An 18,404-nucleotide genomic window follows, 5' to 3' on the forward strand; every position below is an offset into this window, starting at 1 on the left:
TCCCCCCTCCCCCTCCCTCTCTCTCTCTCTGCCTGCCTCTCTCTCTCTCTGCCTGCCTCTCTCTCTCTCCTGCCTGCCTCTCTCTCTGCCTGCCTCTCTCTCTCTCTCTCTCTGCCTGCCTCTCTCTCTCTCTCTCTCTGCCTGCCTCTGCCTCTCTCTCTGCCTGCCTCTGCCTCTCTCTCTGCCTGCCTCTGCCTCTCTCTCTGCCTGCCTCTGCCTCTCTCTCTGCCTGCCTCTGCCTCTCTCTCTGCCTGCCTCTGCCTCTCTCTCTGCCTGCCTCTGCCTCTCTGCCTGCCTCTCTCTCTCTCTGCCTGCCTCTCTCTCTCTCTCTCTGCCTGCCTCTCTCTCTCTCTCTCTGCCTGCCTCTCTCTCTCTCTCTCTCTGCCTCTCTCTCTCTCTGCCTGCCTCTCTCTCTCTCTGCCTGCCTCTCTCTCTCTCTGCCTGCCTCTCTCTCTCTCTGCCTGCCTCTCTCTCTCTCTCTGCCTGCCTCTCTCTCTCTCTCTGCCTGCCTCTCTCTCTGCCTGCCTCTCTCTCTCTCTCTCTCTGCCTGCCTCTCTCTCCTCTCTCTCTCTGCCTGCCTCTGCCTCTCTCTCTGCCTGCCTCTGCCTCTCTCTCTGCCTGCCTCTGCCTCTCTCTCTGCCTGCCTCTGCCTCTCTCTCTGCCTGCCTCTGCCTCTCTCTCTGCCTGCCTCTCTCTCTCTCTCTCTCTCTCTGCCTGCCTCTGCCTCTCTCTCTGCCTGCCTCTCTCTCTCTCTGCCTGCCTCTCTCTCTCTCTGCCTGCCTCTCTCTCTCTCTCTGCCTGCCTCTCTCTCTCTCTCTGCCTGCCTCTCTCTCTGCCTGCCTCTCTCTCTCTCTCTCTCTGCCTGCCTCTCTCTCTCTCTCTCTCTGCCTGCCTCTGCCTCTCTCTCTGCCTGCCTCTGCCTCTCTCTCTGCCTGCCTCTGCCTCTCTCTCTGCCTGCCTCTGCCTCTCTCTCTGCCTGCCTCTGCCTCTCTCTCTCTCTGCCTGCCTCTCTCTCTCTCTGCCTGCCTCTCTCTCTCTCTGCCTGCCTCTCTCTCTCTGCCTGCCTCTCTCTCTCTGCCTGCCTCTCTCTCTCTCTGCCTGCCTCTCTCTCTCTCTCTGCCTGCCTCTCTCTCTCTCTCTGCCTGCCTCTCTCTCTCTCTCTGCCTGCCTCTCTCTCTCTCTCTGCCTGCCTCTCTCTCTCTCTCTGCCTGCCTCTCTCTCTCTCTCTGCCTGCCTCTCTCTCTCTCTCTGCCTGCCTCTCTCTCTCTCTCTGCCTGCTCTCTCTCTCTCTGCCTGCCTCTCTCTCTCTCTCTGCCTGCCTCTCTCTCTCTCTCTGCCCTGCCTCTCTCTCTCTCTCTGCCTGCCTCTCTCTCTCTCTCTGCCTGCCTCTCTCTCTCTCTCTGCCTGCCTCTCTCTCTCTCTCTCTCTGCCTGCCTCTCTCTCTCTCTCTGCCTGCCTCTCTCTCTCTCTCTCTCTGCCTGCCTCTCTCTCTCTCTCTGCCTGCCTCTCTCTCTCTCTCTGCCTGCCTCTCTCTCTCTGCCTGCCTCTCTCTCTCTCTCTCTCTGCCTGCCTCTCTCTCTCTCTCTCTCTGCCTGCCTCTCTCTCTCTCTCTCTCTGCCTGCCTCTCTCTCTCTCTCTCTCTGCCTGCCTCTCTCTCTCTCTCTCTCTGCCTGCCCTCTCTCTCTCTCTCTCTGCCTGCCTCTCTCTCTCTCTCTCTGCCTGCCTCTCTCTCTCTCTCTGCCTGCCTCTCTCTCTCTCTCTGCCTGCCTCTCTCTCTCTCTCTGCCTGCCTCTCTCTCTCTCTCTGCCTGCCTCTCTCTCTCTCTCTGACTGCCTCTCTCTCTCTCTCTGCCTGCCTCTCTCTCTCTCTCTGCCTGCCTCTCTCTCTCTCTCTGCCTGCCTCTCTCTCTCTCTCTGCCTGCCTCTCTCTCTCTCTCTGCCTGCCTCTCTCTCTCTCTCTGCCTGCCTCTCTCTCTCTCTCTGCCTGCCTCTCTCTCTCTCTCTGCCTGCCTCTCTCTCTCTCTCTCTGCCTGCCTCTCTCTCTCTCTCTCTGCCTGCCTCTCTCTCTCTCTCTCTGCCTGCCTCTCTCTCTCTCTCTCTGCCTGCCCCTCTCTCTCTCTCTCTGCCTGCCTCTCTCTCTCTCTCTCTGCCTGCCTCTCTCTCTCTCTCTCTGCCTGCCTCTCTCTCTCTCTCTCTGCCTGCCTCTCTCTCTCTCTCTCTGCCTGCCTCTCTCTCTCTCTGCCTGCCTCTCTCTCTCTCTCTCTGCCTGCCTCTCTCTCTCTCTCTCTGCCTGCCTCTCTCTCTCTCTCTCTGCCTGCCTCTCTCTCTCTCTCTCTGCCTGCCTCTCTCTCTCTCTCTCTGCCTGCCTCTCTCTCTCTCTCTCTGCCTGCCTCTCTCTCTCTCTCTCTCGCTGCCTCTCTCTCTCTCTCTCTGCCTGCCTCTCTCTCTCTCTCTCTGCCTGCCTCTCTCTCTCTCTCTCTGCCTGCCTCTCCTCTCTCTCTCTCTGCCTGCCTCTTCTCTCTCTCTCTCTGCCTGCCTCTCTCTCTCTCTCTCTGCCTGCCTCTCTCTCTCTCTCTCTGCCTGCCTCTCTCTCTCTCTCTCTGCCTGCCTCTCTCTCTCTCTCTCTGCCTGACTCTCTCTCTCTCTCCTGCCTGCCTCCTCTCTCTCTCTCTCTCTGCCTGCCTCTCTCTCTCTCTCTCTGCCTGCCTCTCTCTCTCTCTCTCTGCCTGCCTCTCTCTCTCTCTCTCTGCCTGCCTCTCTCTCTCTCTCTCTGCCTGCCTCTCTCTCTCTCTGCCTGCCTCTCTCTCTCTCTCTGCCTGCCTCTCTCTCTCTCTCTGCCTGCCTCTCTCTCTCTCTCTCTGCCTGCCTCTCTCTCTCTCTCTGCCTGCCTCTCTCTCTCTCTCTGCCTGCCTCTCTCTCTGCCTGCCTCTCTCTCTCTCTCTGCCTGCCTCTCTCTCTCTCTCTGCCTGCCTCTCTCTCTCTCTCTGCCTGCCTCTCTCTCTCTCTCTGCCTGCCTCTCTCTCTCTCTCTGCCTGCCTCTCTCTCTCTCTCTCTCTGCCTGCCTCTCTCTCTCTCTCTCTCTGCCTGCCTCTCTCTCTCTCTCTCTCTGCCTGCCTCTCTCTCTCTCTCTCTCTGCCTGCCTCTCTCTCTCTCTCTCTCTCTGCCTGCCTCTCTCTCTCTCTCTCTCTCTGCCTGCCTCTCTCTCTCTCTCTCTCTGCCTGCCTCTCTCTCTCTGCCTGCCTCTCTCTCTCTCTCTCTCTGCCTGCCTCTCTCTCTCTGCCTGCCTCTCTCTCTCTGCCTGCCTCTCTCTCTCTGCCTGCCTCTCTCTCTCTGCCTGCCTCTCTCTCTCTGCCTGCCTCTCTCTCTCTGCCTGCCTCTCTCTCTGCCTGCCTCTCTCTCTGCCTGCCTCTCTCTCTGCCTGCCTCTCTCTCTCTCTCTGCCTGCCTCTCTCTCTCTCTCTCTCTCTCTCTGCCTGCCTGCCTGCCTCTCTCTCTCTCTCTCTGCCTGCCTGCCTGCCTCTCTCTCTCTCTCTCTGCCTGCCTCTCTCTCTCTCTCTGCCTCTCTCTCTCTCTCTGCCTCTCTCTCTCTCTCTGCCTCTCTCTCTCTCTCTGCCTCTCTCTCTCTCTCTGCCTCTCTCTCTCTCTCTGCCTCTCTCTCTCTCTCTGCCTCTCTCTCTCTCTCTGCCTCTCTCTCTCTCTCTCTGCCTCTCTCTCTCTCTCTGCCTCTCTCTCTCTCTCTGCCTCTCTCTCTCTCTCTCTGCTCTCTCTCTCTCTGCTCCTCTCTCTCTCTGCTTCTCTCTCTCTCTCTGCCTCTCTTTCTCTCTCTGCCTCTCTTTCTCTCTCTGCCTCTCTCTCTCTCTCTGCCTCTCTCTCTCTCTCTGCCTCTCTCTCTCTCTCTGCCTCTCTCTCTCTCTCTGCCTCTCTCTCTCTCTCTGCCTCTCTCTGGTAAGCAAGGAAGCCCTCTCACTCTTCCTATATTCATTTTTTCTCTCCCACTCACCGCCCCCCTCCCTCTTTCGTTCACTTTCCTCCATGCAATTTTTTTTGCAGGTTTGGAAGCAGAGGCCTTGGCGTCTTCATGAGCCTTCGTCTGTTTTTTTCACTCCGGGCGGAATGCAATTAGCTAAGGAGAGAAGCACGTCTCTTTCAGCATAGAAGGGAGACAGGGCGAGAGTGAGGGAGAGAAAGTGCCAGAGAGCAAACGAGGCAGATTTCACTGCAGTCTCGAGACAGGGCTGATAGATATTTCTAGCATTGGAAAACATCTGCTATGACCCATCCAATGATGTTCACTCTAAGACTATCAAATCCTTAAGCAATAAGACTTGGCTATAGAAACATTATCGACCGTTATATTACTTCATCATTAACCTTTATTTTTACCACAAATTGAGTGATCAAATGAGTCAATTGGGAACAAAGGATTAGGTGGCCATGATAATATTAGATGTTGGGTTTGAAATTTAGCCAAGACACAATATTCTTGCAACAAATGCCAAGAGATGTATTATGAAAGGGAAACGGAAAATCTCTCAACCAAAAGAATGAGAGTTGACACTTTTTGGGAATTATATGCCTATAAAATGTCCTTCCCCAATGGTAACTCGCCTCCCTACCACTGAGGAAGTACAGTTCCCGCTCAGGCCAGTCAAAACTGTTCGCTGCTCTGGCACCCCAATGGTGGAACAAACTCCCTCACGACGCCAGGACAGCGGAGTCAATCACCACCTTCCGGAGACACCTGAAACCCCACCTCTTTAAGGAATACCTAGGATAGGATAAAGCAATCCTTCTGACACCCCCCCCCCCTTAAAAGATTTAGATGCACTATTGTAAAGTGGCTGTTCCACTGGATGTCATAAGGTGAATGCACCAATTTGTAAGTCGCTCTGGATAAGAGCGTCTGCTAAATGACTTAAATGTAAATGTAAATGTAAAATGTAATATTGTACGCTAATGCATCCCACTATAACAGATCCATGGAGCATGAAAAGACAGTTGATAAAGAAGAGGAAATGGCTACTCACTATCCTCAGAAACTGCCATTTGAAGTACCCATTAGCATTTACTTCATCCTTTGATAGAAAAACCATGAGAGTGACGTGTGTCAGTACGTCATGTGTGCGTGCACATCTGAGACCTTGCCAATACTTTCGATTTGTACTAGAACAGTGCCAAACGCTAAGATGCATATCCCCTCAAACTACAACACTAGGGCATAAGGAGAGCGGGTGTGCTGGGTATTGTAGTTCACAGGATAAGAGATCAGATTCTGCAGTGGTTTTTCAGTACCAATCTATACCCGATTGTCCAGAAATTGCCGTTTTAAAAGTCATTACTATTTATGACACTACAGAGACCTCATTAAAACTGAAGGTCAAAATAGGGGCCCCTTAGGGCTCTGGTCTAAAGCAGTCCACTATATAGGGAATAGGGTGCCATTTGGGATACAGCGTTAGTATTATGTTGACCTTCAGTAGAAATAAAATAACGGAGAAATGGGGAAAATTTTAATCCATGGTGTTTATGACAAAAATAATGACTTTTTAAAATGTCCTATGAGTACATCTTGAAGTATGCCCATCCTCCTCACCCACATATCTCAGCATCATCTGTCAACGATATTTACAAAGGGCTCGCAACCTGCTAAAGCCTTTATGATGTTAGAATCTGGCAAACAGTGCTTTGCAAATACAATGTCTACTCTGAAATACTTCAAACTGGCATGACCGTGTCATTTCTAAAGAGTCAAATGGAGAATGGCAACTATTCTATCAATCGGACATTGTGACAACCATTTTGGATCGAGGAACTCCAGTTCCATATGAGGGCTTGACATAAAAAAAAAATTGCCATTTATCTTTCGGACAAGTTTGACAGAAAGCTCAAATCACTTGTGGCCGCCCCCCCCCCTCCCCATAACACCACGGGACAAAAAGATGACTGAAAATTGTGTTGTTTGATGCAAGGAACCACGTCCCTAAATAATATTCACTATTACAGTATCATTGGTATTGACAATGAAAGGCTGCTTCTCTCTGATCCCATGTACTATAAAGTCTCTCCTGCCGTTGTGGCCTTGAGCAAGGCACTTAGCCCACCCCAAAGTACAATACTGCACTAATAGGCCACTGTATAAAACACATGTGGGCCGCCAACCCTCCATCTGGAGACCTACTGGGTGGCATGCTTTTGATCCAGCCCTGCACAAACACACCAGAGTCAGACTACCGAGGCCCTGTTGAGCAGGTGATTTTCAAAAAAGTATTTATTTCTTTTTCCCACACAATCGGTTATGTTCGAGCAGGGCTAAATCTAAAGCCTGCACACCCAGTAGCGCTCCTGGGGGATGGTTGGCCACCCTGCAACAGTACAATTACAACCAAATACTTTCTAAAATAATTCCCTCAATGAAGCAGGGATCAAATGGCTAAGGAAGGCGAGGTAGCTAAGATGTTAATCTATTTGTAAGCTTAAAATATTCAGTGTTCAGGGGAGATCTTGGCAGCATAGAAGTTACTTGTCAATAAGGCCATTCTAAGAATATTTGTTTTACTTTTTCAGAATTACATGGCCAGTATTGAACAGAGGACAATCCTAACCAATTTTGAGCGCGTGAGAGACGTAGGGTTTTCAACCAGAGTACGCAGCATTGGTTTCATCAACTGTGAACCCGTATGACCTGCGTGTCGGTCATTTGCGGTTAATCACAGGTAGGTGCCTGTGGAAAGTTATTTTAAGACATGGGACATGACAATGACATTAATACACACCGATACCTGAATAGTTAACTAGCGAATTTAAAACATATTGTGTAGTTTGGCTGGTTATGTAGTTAGTCTGTTGTATATCATTGTTTTACAAGCAGCACAAATCTCTCCCTCCCCCTCCCTCCCCGGCAACAGCCCACTGACAAACGCAGGTGACGCACACGCCATGACTTTTCCAGGATTTATTGCTGACCAAAGAATTTGCTATAGCTAGGCAAATAACTCACTAACTAGCAACGAATATCAACAAATGTGCACTCGCGGCTAGTGTCGCTTTGATCTCAAAAATGCATTTGGCGACTGCATGATTGAAAGACTGTCTATGCAGGCCAATAATAATTACACTCTGTGTTCTGCAGAGATTGGGAGGACAGCGTGCATCAAATTGCATCCGGAGGACACTGATCCAATTCTGATCGGAGTAGCCTCCTTTTTGATAGTGATTTTTGGGTGATTTTGTCAATTCCAACAACTTAAATATATATTACCTTGTCTGTCATTTTTTTTTTTTTTTACTTGCCTGAACAAGCACTGTCGCTTTTCGGCAGACAAACGCTTGTTTCAAATAAACGCTAGGTCTAAATTAATTGTTTACGAGGTTACCATGGACACAGCACAGATAATCCCATGGTCATGTGCATTAAACTTAATTATTTATTATCTGTCATCAACGCAAGCCATGGCACAACCAAATTCATAGAGCAAAATACCGGCGAGGCAACAGCCAGGCATTTTGGAATTGATCCAAAACGAGTGCGAGAATGGCAAGTCAAAAAGTCAAAGTTCAAGGGCGAGACTGCGCGGTGGATCAGAAGAGGGCGAGACTGCGCGGTGGATCAGAAGAGGGCGATACTGCACGGTGGATCAGAAGAGGGCGAGACTGCACGGTGGATCAGAAGAGGGCGAGACTGCGCGGTGGATCAGAAGAGGGCGAGACTGCGCGGTGGATCAGAAGAGGGCGAGACTGCGCGGTGGATCAGAAGAGGGCGAGACTGCGCGGTGGATCAGAAGAGGGCGAGACTGCGCGGTGGATCAGAAGAGGGCGAGACTGCGCGGTGGATCAGAAGAGGGCGAGACTGCGAGGTGGATCAGAAGAGGGCGAGACTGCGAGGTGGATCGGAAGAGGGCGAGACTGCGAGGTGGATCAGAAGAGGGCGAGACTGCGAGGTGGATCAGAAGAGGGCGAGACTGCGAGGTGGATCAGAAGAGGGCGAGACTGCGAGGTGGATCAGAAGAGGGCGAGACTGCGAGGTGGATCAGAAGAGGGCGAGACTGCGAGGTGGATCAGAGGAAAAAGAAAAGGAAAGAGACAGGCTCTAATAAACGCTGGTTGTGATCAGTGATGGAAGCAAACAAATGCCTGGTCTATTAATTGAAGTTATGGTATTCATAGACATTCAACCTGACATGAAAGGGCCTGGCCTACATGCTGCCACTCCTAGAGAGCTTTCATCCAGCAGAGTTCCTCCCCCACCCAAATGCAGATGTCTCTTTGCCTGCCCCCACCCCCTCCCTGCTCCATGGCTTCCCTCTGTGCAGAGGTCACCACAGTACAGTACCCCTTCCATATTAAAAATGACAAGGCACAGAAAGAGAACAAAGAAAAGCTCCTGATGGACAATCCAGAGACACTATTTGCTGACTGCTATACAAATGGGAACGTAAGCAACCTAATCTTCCACACAGACCATCCCTGGGCATGGCACACAGCTATAAGAGCACACTACCCTGATTTTAAGAGAGAGGGTATTGGCAGAGGGAGGAAAATCAGAATAGTGGAAAATGAGGACCGAGACTGAGACACCCTCTATCAACCTGTACAAGAATGGAACCGTGGTGTTGCAGGGCAGCGTCATACACTTCCAAAAGGACAGAATCACAGCGAGGGCATGGCAGGAGAAGCTTTCTCTGGGTGACGACTCCACCCACCTTGAGCGAGTCTGATCACACCTCTTCAAACTGTCCTGCAGACAAGGATAGTCACACTGTACCCCCCCCAGCACTTAACACACCCAGGTACCACAACTGCACTGCTCCTCCATCACAGAGGGATACACTCACTGAGCCGGAGAGAGACATGGTGGTGCTCAGGGAGAGAGCTAGTCCACACTCTCCAGATAGCACAGACACACAAAACAGACCAGCACAACACCACCACCACCCCCCCCCCCCCCCCCCCCTACAGTACCCAGAGGGCTGAAGGTGGAGATGGACTGCTGTCTCAGAGAGCTGGCTGCACTCTGGTCTGAGGTGAGAGACCCGAAGGAGGAGAGAGAGGAACACATGGCACAGCACTGCAGGAGGTGGGAAAGCAGAGGTGTTTTGGAAACTTTTCCAAAACACCAAGTGGCTATAATCTGGTATCCGAACACTCGGCGTGCCCTGGAGTTGCTGTCAGAGGACCAACTAGGGTCACCCAGCCACATTATAATAGAGACAGGCACAAACAAACAGAGCCCAGCAGGAAAGGGTGGCCACAGCACTCAGAGTGATTGGAAAAGCCTTTTCCACTTTCCCCCACCCAAGTGGTTATCTCCACCCTGCTACCAGGAAAATACTTTTACCCTGCCACCATACAGTGGGTGAACGCAAGCATTACCTGTGACTGTGCCTCAAAACCAAAATGTTTACCTGGCTCACCACTCCACCTTGGACTTGAACAGCCTTTATGACCAGTTCCACCTCTACAAGGCAGCAGTCTCCACCTTTGCCAGGACCCTGAAGGACATCACCCCCAACCACAGCAACCGCACCTCACAAAGGAGCAACTGAGAAAACTGACACCCCACCCAGACCAGCAAGACCCCCCTCCCACCGGAGAACCTGCGCCAAGAGGATCCACACCAAGAGGACCTACACCCAGACCACAGCACCACCAGTTACATCCAACCCAACCAGTCAACTCCCCAAACAAACTCTAGCCACACCCTATATAGCCCACCCCAGATCAGTCTTCTGCCCCCCCCCCCCATGCCCCCAGCAAGTACCTCAACATGACAGCCACACATATACACAGGCCGTGAGCAGAGCAACAGGCCCAACCCCCACTTTAACCCCCCCCCCCTAAGCCCCATCCTGCAACCTAAGAGGTATGTATCAGATGCTCAACATGCTCTGCTCACACCTGCTGTAATGGCCCAGGCCAAAACCACAGGAAATCAACAATACACTGGAACACAAAGCGTTTACTATCTCATCCTGGAATAAACAAGGTCTGAGGTCATCTGCCTTTGGCCTAAAGCGCAGGAACCCAGACTTCATCAAATACATTGCCATCCTACAAGGAACATGGTATAGAGGAGACGGACCCAATGGTTGCACTCTAGCTTACAGAGAGCTGGTAGTCCCATCCACCAAACTACAAGATGTTAAACAGGGAAGAGACTCAGGGGGTATGTTAATTTGGTATAGAGCAGACCTAACCCACTAATAAATTTGTCAAAACAGGAACATTTTACATCTGGCTAGAAATTAATAAGGAAATTATGAAAAAATGTCCTCGTGTGCTGCCTATATCCCCCCACTAGAATCCCCATACCTTAACGATGACAGCTTCTCCATCCTAGAGGGGGAGATCAACCATTTCCATGCCCAGGGACAGACCTAAATGCCAGAACTGGACAAGAACCTGACACTCTTAGCACATAGGGGGACAAACGTCTACCTGGAGGTGACAGCATTCCCACCCAAATATGCCCCCCTAGACACAACTGTGACAAAACAACCAACAAAAACAGGTCACAACTCCTGCAGCTCCGTCTCACCCTGGGTCTGTACATAGTCAACGGTAGGCTTCGAGGGGACTCTTACGGTAGGTACACCTACAGCTCATCCCTTGGCAGTAGTATTGTAGATTACTTCATCACTGACCTCAACCCAGAATCTCTCAGAGCGTTCAGTCAGCCCACTGACACCCCTATCAGATCACAGCAAAATCACAGTCTACTAGAACAGAGCAATAACCAAACCATGAGGCATCAAAGCCAAAGGAACTGCATAATATTAAGAAATTCGACAACCACCTAAAAGGAAGCGATTCTCAAACATTCCATAACAAAAAGGCATCACCTACAGAGAGATGAACCTGGAGAAGAGTCCCCTAAGCAAGCTGGTCTTGGGGCTCTGCTCACAAACACAAATAGAGCCCCAAGGCAGCAACACAATTAGACCCATTAGACCTAAACAAAAAGATAATTACTTGACACATTGGAAAGAATTAACAAAAAAAACCTGAGCAAACTAGAATTCTAATTGGCCCTAAACAGAGTACACAGTGGCAGAATACTTGACCACTGACTGACCCAAAATGAAGGAAAGCTTTGACTATGTACAGACTCAGTGCGCAAATCCTTGCTGTTGAGAAAGGCCGCCACAAAATTAGGTGGGAACTGAGCTGCACTTCCTAACCCCTTCTTATGCCAAATGACCATGTTAGAGACACATATTTCCCTCAGATTACACAAACCCACAAAGAATCACAAAACAAATCCAACTTTGATAAACTCCCATATCTATTGGGTTAAATACCACGGTATGCAATCACAGCAGCAGTTGCCACAAGGTCAACCAGTGAACAAACAAACACTATTGTAAATATAACCCATATTATGTTAATTTTCCCTTTTTTAACTATTTGCGGTCGACCGATTAATCGGCATGGCCGATATCAAGTTGTTTTCATAACAAATCGGTAATCGGCATTTTTGTATGCCAATTATGGCTGATTACATTGGACTCCACGAGGAGACTGCGTGGCAGGCTGACCACCTGTTACGGGAGTGCAAGGAGCCAAGGTAAGTTGTTAGTTTTTTATAAGAAAAGTTTAATGCTAGCTATCAATCTTCACTAGTTAACTACACATGGTTGTTGATATTACTAGTTTATCTAGCTTGTCCTGCGTTGCATATAATCAATGCTGTGCCTGTTAATTTATCATCGAATCACAGCTTACTTTGCCAAACAGGTGATTTAACAAGCGCATTTGTGAAAAAAGCACTGTCGTTGCACCAATGTGTACCTAACCATAAACATCAACGCCGTTCTTAAAATCAACACACAAGAAAAAATGTTTTAACCTGCATATTTAGTTAATATTGCCTGCTAACATGAATTTCTTTTAACTAGGGAAATTGTGTCACTTCTCTTGCGTTCTGTGCAAGCAGAGTCAGGGTATATGCAGCAGTTTGGGCCATCTGGCTCATTGAACTGTGTGAAGACCACTTCTTCCTAACAAAGACCGTAATTAATTTGCCAGAATTTGACATAATTATGACATAACATTGAAGGTTGTGCAATGTAACAGCAATATTTAGACTTAGGGTTGCCGCCCGTTCGATAAAATACAGAACTGGTCCATATTTCACTGAAAGAATAAACGTTTTGTTTTCGAAATGATAGTTTCCGGATTTTAACATATTAATGTTATTAACCTAAGGCTCGTAATTCTGTGTTTATGTTATAATTAAGTCTATGATTTGATAGAGCAGTCTGACTGAGCGGTGGTAGGCAGCAGCAGGATCGTAAGCATTCATTCAAACAGCACTATCCTGCGTTTGCCAGCAGCTCTTCGTTGTGCTTCAAGCATTGCACTGTTTATGACTTCAAGCCTATCAACTGCCAAGATTAGGAAAGTCAAAGGTATATGAAATACAAATGGTATAGAGAGAAATTGTCCTGTAATAACTACAACCTAAAACTTCTTAACTGGGAATATTGAAGACTCATGTTAAAAGGAACCACCAGCTTTCATATTGTAATGTAACAGCAGGGAGCAGGTCTCGAACCCTCGACCTTCTAGCCCGAAGTCCAGCTCGTTATCGACTGTGCCGCAAAAGCATGCTCGAGGGGCAGAGTCGATATCCGCGCGTATAAACCAAGGGTCGTTACAATATGTTCTCATGTTCTGAGCAAGAAACTTAGATGTTAGCTTTTTAACATGGAGAAGAAAGTCAAAGTGCAATATGTACCAACACTGTTTTTGCATTATTTAAACTAAATTGAACAGGTTTCATTATTTATTTGAGACTAAATTGATTTTATTTATGTATTATATTAAGTTAAAATAAGTGTTCATTCAGTATTGTTGTAATTGTCATCATTACAAATATATACTGCTCAAAAAAATAAAGGGAACACTAAAATAACACATCCTAAATGTGAATGAATGAAATATTAATATTAAATACTTTTTTCTTTACATAGTTGAATGTGCTGACAACAAAATCACACAAAAATGATCAATGGAAATCAAATTTATCAACCCATGGAGGTCTGGATTTGGAGTCACACTCAAAATTAAAGTGGAAAACCACACTACAGGCTGATCCAACTTTGATGTAATGTTCTTAAAACAAGTCAAAATGAGGCTCAGTAGTGTGTGTGGCCTCCACGTGCCTGTATGACCTCCCTACAACGCCTGGGCATGCTCCTGATGAGGTGGCGGATGGTCTCCTGAGGGATCTCCTCCCAGACCTGGACTAAAGCATCTGCCAACTCCTGGGCAGTCTGTGGTGCAACATGGCGTTGGTGGATGGAGCGAGACATGATGTCCCAGATGTGCTCAATTGGATTCAGGTCTGGGGAACGGGCGGGCCAGTCCATAGCATCAATGCCTTCCTCTTGCAGGAACTGCTGACACACTCCAGCCACATGAGGTCTAGCATTGTCTTGCATTAGGAGGAACCCAGGGCCAACCGCACCAGCATATGGTCTCACAAGGGGTCTGAGGATCTCATCTCGGTACCTAATGGCAGTCAGGCTACCTCTGGCGAGCACATGGAGGGCTGTGCGGCCCCCCAAAGAAATGCCACCCCACACCATGACTGACCCACCGCCAAACCGGTCATGCTGGAGGATGTTGCAGGCAGCAGAACGTTCTCCACGGCGTCTCCAGACTCTGTCACGTCTGTCACATGTGCTCAGTGTGAACCTGCTTTCATCTGTGAAGAGCACATAGGCGCCAGTGGCGAATTTGCCAATCTTGGTGTTCTCTGGGAAATGCCAAACGTCCTGCACGGTGTTGGGCTGTAAGCACAACCCCCACCTGTGGACGTCGGGCCCTCATACCACCCTCATGGAGTCTGTTTCTGACCGTTTGAGCAGACACATGCACATTTGTGGCCTGCTGGAGGTCATTTTGCAGGGCTCTGGCAGTCCTCTCCTCCTTGCACAAAGGCGGAGGTAGCGGTCCTGCTGCTGGGTTGTTGCCCTCCTACGGCCTCCTCCACATCTCCTGATGAACTGGCCTGTCTCCTGGTAGCGCCTCCATGCTCTGGACACTACGCTGACAGACAGAGCAAACCTTTTTGCCACAGCGTGCATTGATGTGCCATCCTGGATGAACTGCACTACCTGAGCCACTTGTGTGGGTTGTAGACTCCGTCTCATGCTACCACTAGAGTGAGAGCACCGCCAGCATTCAAAAGTGACCAAAACATCAGCCAGGAAGCATAGGAACTGAGAAGTGGTCTGTGGTCACCACATGCAGAATCACTCCTTTATTGGGGGTGTCTTGCTAATTGCCTATAATTTCCACCTTTTGTCTATTCCATTTGCACAACAGCATGTGAAATTTATTGTCAATCAGTGTTGCTTCCTAAGTGGACAGTTTGATTTCACAGAAGTGTGATTGACTTGGAGTTACATTGTGTTGTTTAAGTGTTCCCTTTATTTTTTTGAGCAGAATATATATATATATATTTTTTTTTAATAAAAGAATAACCGGACGATTAATCGGTATCGGCTTTTTTTGGTCCTCTATGAACCGGTATCGCTGTTGAAAAATCATAATCGGTCGACCTCTAATTTCCACATCGTTCCAACACTGTATATAGCCATAATATGACATTCGAGATGTGTCTATTCCTTTGGAACTTCAGTGAGTGTAATGTTTACTGTTCATTTATTGTTTATTTCAATTTGGTTTATGAGCCATTTCACTTGCTTTGGCAATGTAAACATATGTTTCCCATGCCAATAAAGCCCTTTGAATTGAATTGATATACAGTGAAAGTGAGGATAGAAGAGAGAGATGTTCCGGCTTATGAAGCATCACGTTTAATATGCACAGATTGGATAGATTTGGGTCCGTGGCCTAATCCCATTGTGAATATGAATATGAAACTGGGCAATCACACACACACACAGGCAAAGAAAATACACTGATGGTTGGATAGATAGAAACTTCTGCGGTCTCCACTCATGAGTAACAGAGAAACACACTACAGAGAACACCACAATGCAAGAGTCATGTTCATTAGGCAAAAACACACGCCATGAAGTTGAACACTGGTGACAGCCTAATTCAATGTCCATTTTCTCCCCTTCACAAACTGACCATGACCCTTTTCCAAGAGGATCCTGCGCTAGCGTCCCAATTGAATCACTTCTCTCCCAGACATCAACCCAGTAAAGCTGGTAAACACCATACTATATTGTTGTGCCCTACGACCCTAATCATCACCCAGTCATTACATAAATAACACATCCTACAAAGGGGCTTGTGTGTGTGCGCGTGTGTGTGGGGGGGACACGCATGGTGAAGTGACAGGGAATCTTTAGAGGTAATGAAATCACCTTTGGTTGGTAAGCAAGACCTCCGTCAGTGTGATCTACATGCTAAATCGGCTGTACCACACAGACAGACAGCACTAGAGGCAGCAGAAAACAACACTAGGGAACATGGAACGATATCCAATTATATAGTAGTATGTCAAATGAAGGCTATGCCGACGTATTCCCCCGAAGTACAGTATGTTCAAATATGTTCAAAACTAATGACGCATCAATGCTTTAGAGAGCAGGGATGTCAACGGTTGGATTCTGGGTCAACTTTGAACATTGAGATATTAAAGACATGATGGATCAGACGCATAATATATAAAGGAGTGAGAAGTTAATGGTTCTCTGTAGTAAGACAACTAAGCTTGGAATGTGCTGAGGGTAAACAAATCGCATGTGACAGTACTGATAAGGGGAGAAACCGTTGAAGGCTCATGTCACTTAGTTCCCTGCTTAGCAAGAAGGATGCAATGTTTAGAGATACGGAGGAGATGGGGGTATGAAAACCACCACGGAGGAAGCCATGTCTTTTGTCTGAATACAGCTGTGTCGACCCTTTGGGAAGAATTCAACTTGGTTAAGCTTCTCTAGTGTCCGGGAGTTATTTACTCTGAAAAATTACAACCTAACACTACTAATGACCATACTTTTGTGGAAATTATATATCTAAATCGTTTTCATTTGGCATACTAATATCAATATCATTGGATATAATTGAAAGTACGCCATTTAGACAGGGTGTCTGAGAATAAGGAGTTTTAAGTTGGAGCGATCCATCTTTTGGCTGGTCCACTGTGGCTCTTACCAGCGCAGGGCGATCTTGATGGGCGTGGTGAGGCAGGAGGTGAAGAGGTCAGCGGGGAGGTCAGGGTTCATGGGCAGTAGCTCTGAGGCCTCGCAGGCAGCCAGCTGGATACAGTTCTTCATGGAGGGGGGGAGAGGCATCTGGGCCAGGGGGTGGTTAGGGTTAATGGCTGCCACCTGGAAGAGGACAAAAAGACTTGGATTGGAGATGAGGCTAATAGAGCGACAGGCTATTCAGAGACACAGGTCAAACAGACAAGCTGCACAGACGGACACACCGATTTCATGCTATCCCCGTCTGAATGACATAAAAATAGTTTTTATTAAAAAATTGAATAAAAAAGGTATAGACAAACAGTGAACACCAGGGAATAATAGAAAAATAGAGAAAATCTGTAATACTGAACACTCACTTGACTTTTTCTTACTATGATGTGACATGTGGTCGTCCCACCTAGCCATCTTAAGATGGATGCACTAACTAAGTCGCTCTGGATAAGAGCGTCTGCTAAATGACTCAAATGTAAATAAAGTCAGAGAGAAAAGAGAGGTGAAAGAGAAATAACAGTCGACAAAGAACAAGATGACAGAACAAGAGAGAAGGGACAACCAACCACAGATGGTAACACCGAGCAAGAGAAAGAGGACCAGATAAAAGAACGAGAACAGAACCAACAGAAAAGAGGAGACAGGTAACAGGCCAGAGGGATGTGCAGGTCAGAGAAAGGGCGTGAAAACCTTTAGGTTATTGGATCCTCTCACTGCTCCGCTATCATCCGGTAATGAGATGTGGAAGAGAGCTGTTGAAGTTCAGGGCGTGTTCGACAGCACAGTGTACTCTGAACAAACAGCCTCTGGAGCAGATATTGGCTAATGTGATATTATCATTCTGGGGAACCAGACCGCCTGTACAATGCCTTAAATACAAAGGTGTGAGAGACATTGTGTGGAATGCACAGGTGTTTATGCCTGAGTGCATGTGTGCACGCGCGTCTATTCCTGTATGGGTGTATAGATCCACCCAGACCTGGTTGAAGGTCAGCCTGCCTCTAGGCAGCTTGTGGAGGTGAGCTCCACATTTCATTTGATGATCTCGGAGCGCTCCCTTCCCCTCCTTCTCCAAGGCTGTGTACCATGGACTCCCTGGGCTTATAAATACTTCACAGACTTATGACTGAAGCGCTTGTACTTTCGAGCTTCAAATGTGTGAGTTCTGCCATAATTCTACAATTCTGGTGCAGCCTAAATCTCCCAATGACTAACAATACGCGACGTACGGCCGAGTTTCAGGCAAGGATCTGGAGATTTGATCCGGCCCTTGGGGGTAATTCTATACTGATGGCATAGCTGATGCATATGATGGAAGGGTGCAATACAATTTAAAGCACTTTGTCCGTCTAGCCTTATGATAGCAAGCGTCACGGTAGATGGATGGTACCGCGTGTTGAAGAGTGGGACTCTTCATTGCACCCAGGAGACTGAGATTTACCTACCACTCCTAGTGCGATCCCATCCGTCAGAGAAGAGGGAAATTCTGCTTTAAGTGTTAAAACCACTTCCTGTTTTTCAAAAACATCACTGTGTCAAGCTGCCTATAACGGCTGTGCAGGGAGGAAGTGAAAGATCTTCTCCAAAGTGTCAACCCAAACACTTAGATACAGTGCAGTAGACCAGGGACACATGCCCAGTCGATCAGACAGAGAACTTCTGCTCGCTGTCCTCACATCTCCTTAGTCTATAGGGAGAAAAGGGAACGTGGGACGCACACAATGCACTCAAAGACAAGTGTCACACACAGCACACACAATCTGAGAAATGTGAGGTGAAAAAAAAGCGCAATTCTCCCCACAGTCAACTCCTCAACATCTGATGCGAGGCATGGTAAACCTAGGCTTACTAACGCCATTTAGGGCAGAGTGCAGACGATGGAAGGCTGGTCTTATTTTACTAAGGGCTAGCTGGTAGACACACACACACACACACACCACTCTGAAATGCAACCAGACAGACAGACCAGCATTTTCTCCATATTTTCCCCCTTGGTGAGGTACAAATACAACATTCCAAAACGTTCACTTGAAATCAACAGAGGCATGAAAAGTCTCTCAGTTCAGAGTGCAACAGAGCCATGGGCAGAAGAGCCGCTCCACCTAAACAACGGAGATACACTGAAACAACAATCAACCTCAACACTACATGATGCGACAGCATGAGTCCTCCCAGTTCTAGAAACACACCGGGAATAAGTCACTTCTAATCAGTAGAACCACAGT

General features: G+C 48.2%; 1 protein-coding gene across 7 annotated transcripts in view; it reads right to left on the reverse strand.

Annotated features, from left to right (window-relative positions):
- LOC129837819 (regulatory-associated protein of mTOR-like) overlaps positions 1–18,404 on the reverse strand; it is a 180,472-nt gene that overhangs the window by 96,965 nt on the left and 65,103 nt on the right. For all 7 annotated transcript variants that reach the window (XM_055904315.1, XM_055904299.1, XM_055904293.1 and 4 more), the window contains exon 7: positions 16,133–16,308. In XM_055904315.1, the coding sequence (XP_055760290.1) occupies positions 16,133–16,308 (176 nt within the window). The remainder of the gene's footprint in view (positions 1–16,132; positions 16,309–18,404) is intronic.

This window comes from Salvelinus fontinalis, chromosome 3, assembly GCF_029448725.1.
Source record: "Salvelinus fontinalis isolate EN_2023a chromosome 3, ASM2944872v1, whole genome shotgun sequence".
NCBI lineage: Eukaryota > Metazoa > Chordata > Actinopteri > Salmoniformes > Salmonidae > Salvelinus > Salvelinus fontinalis.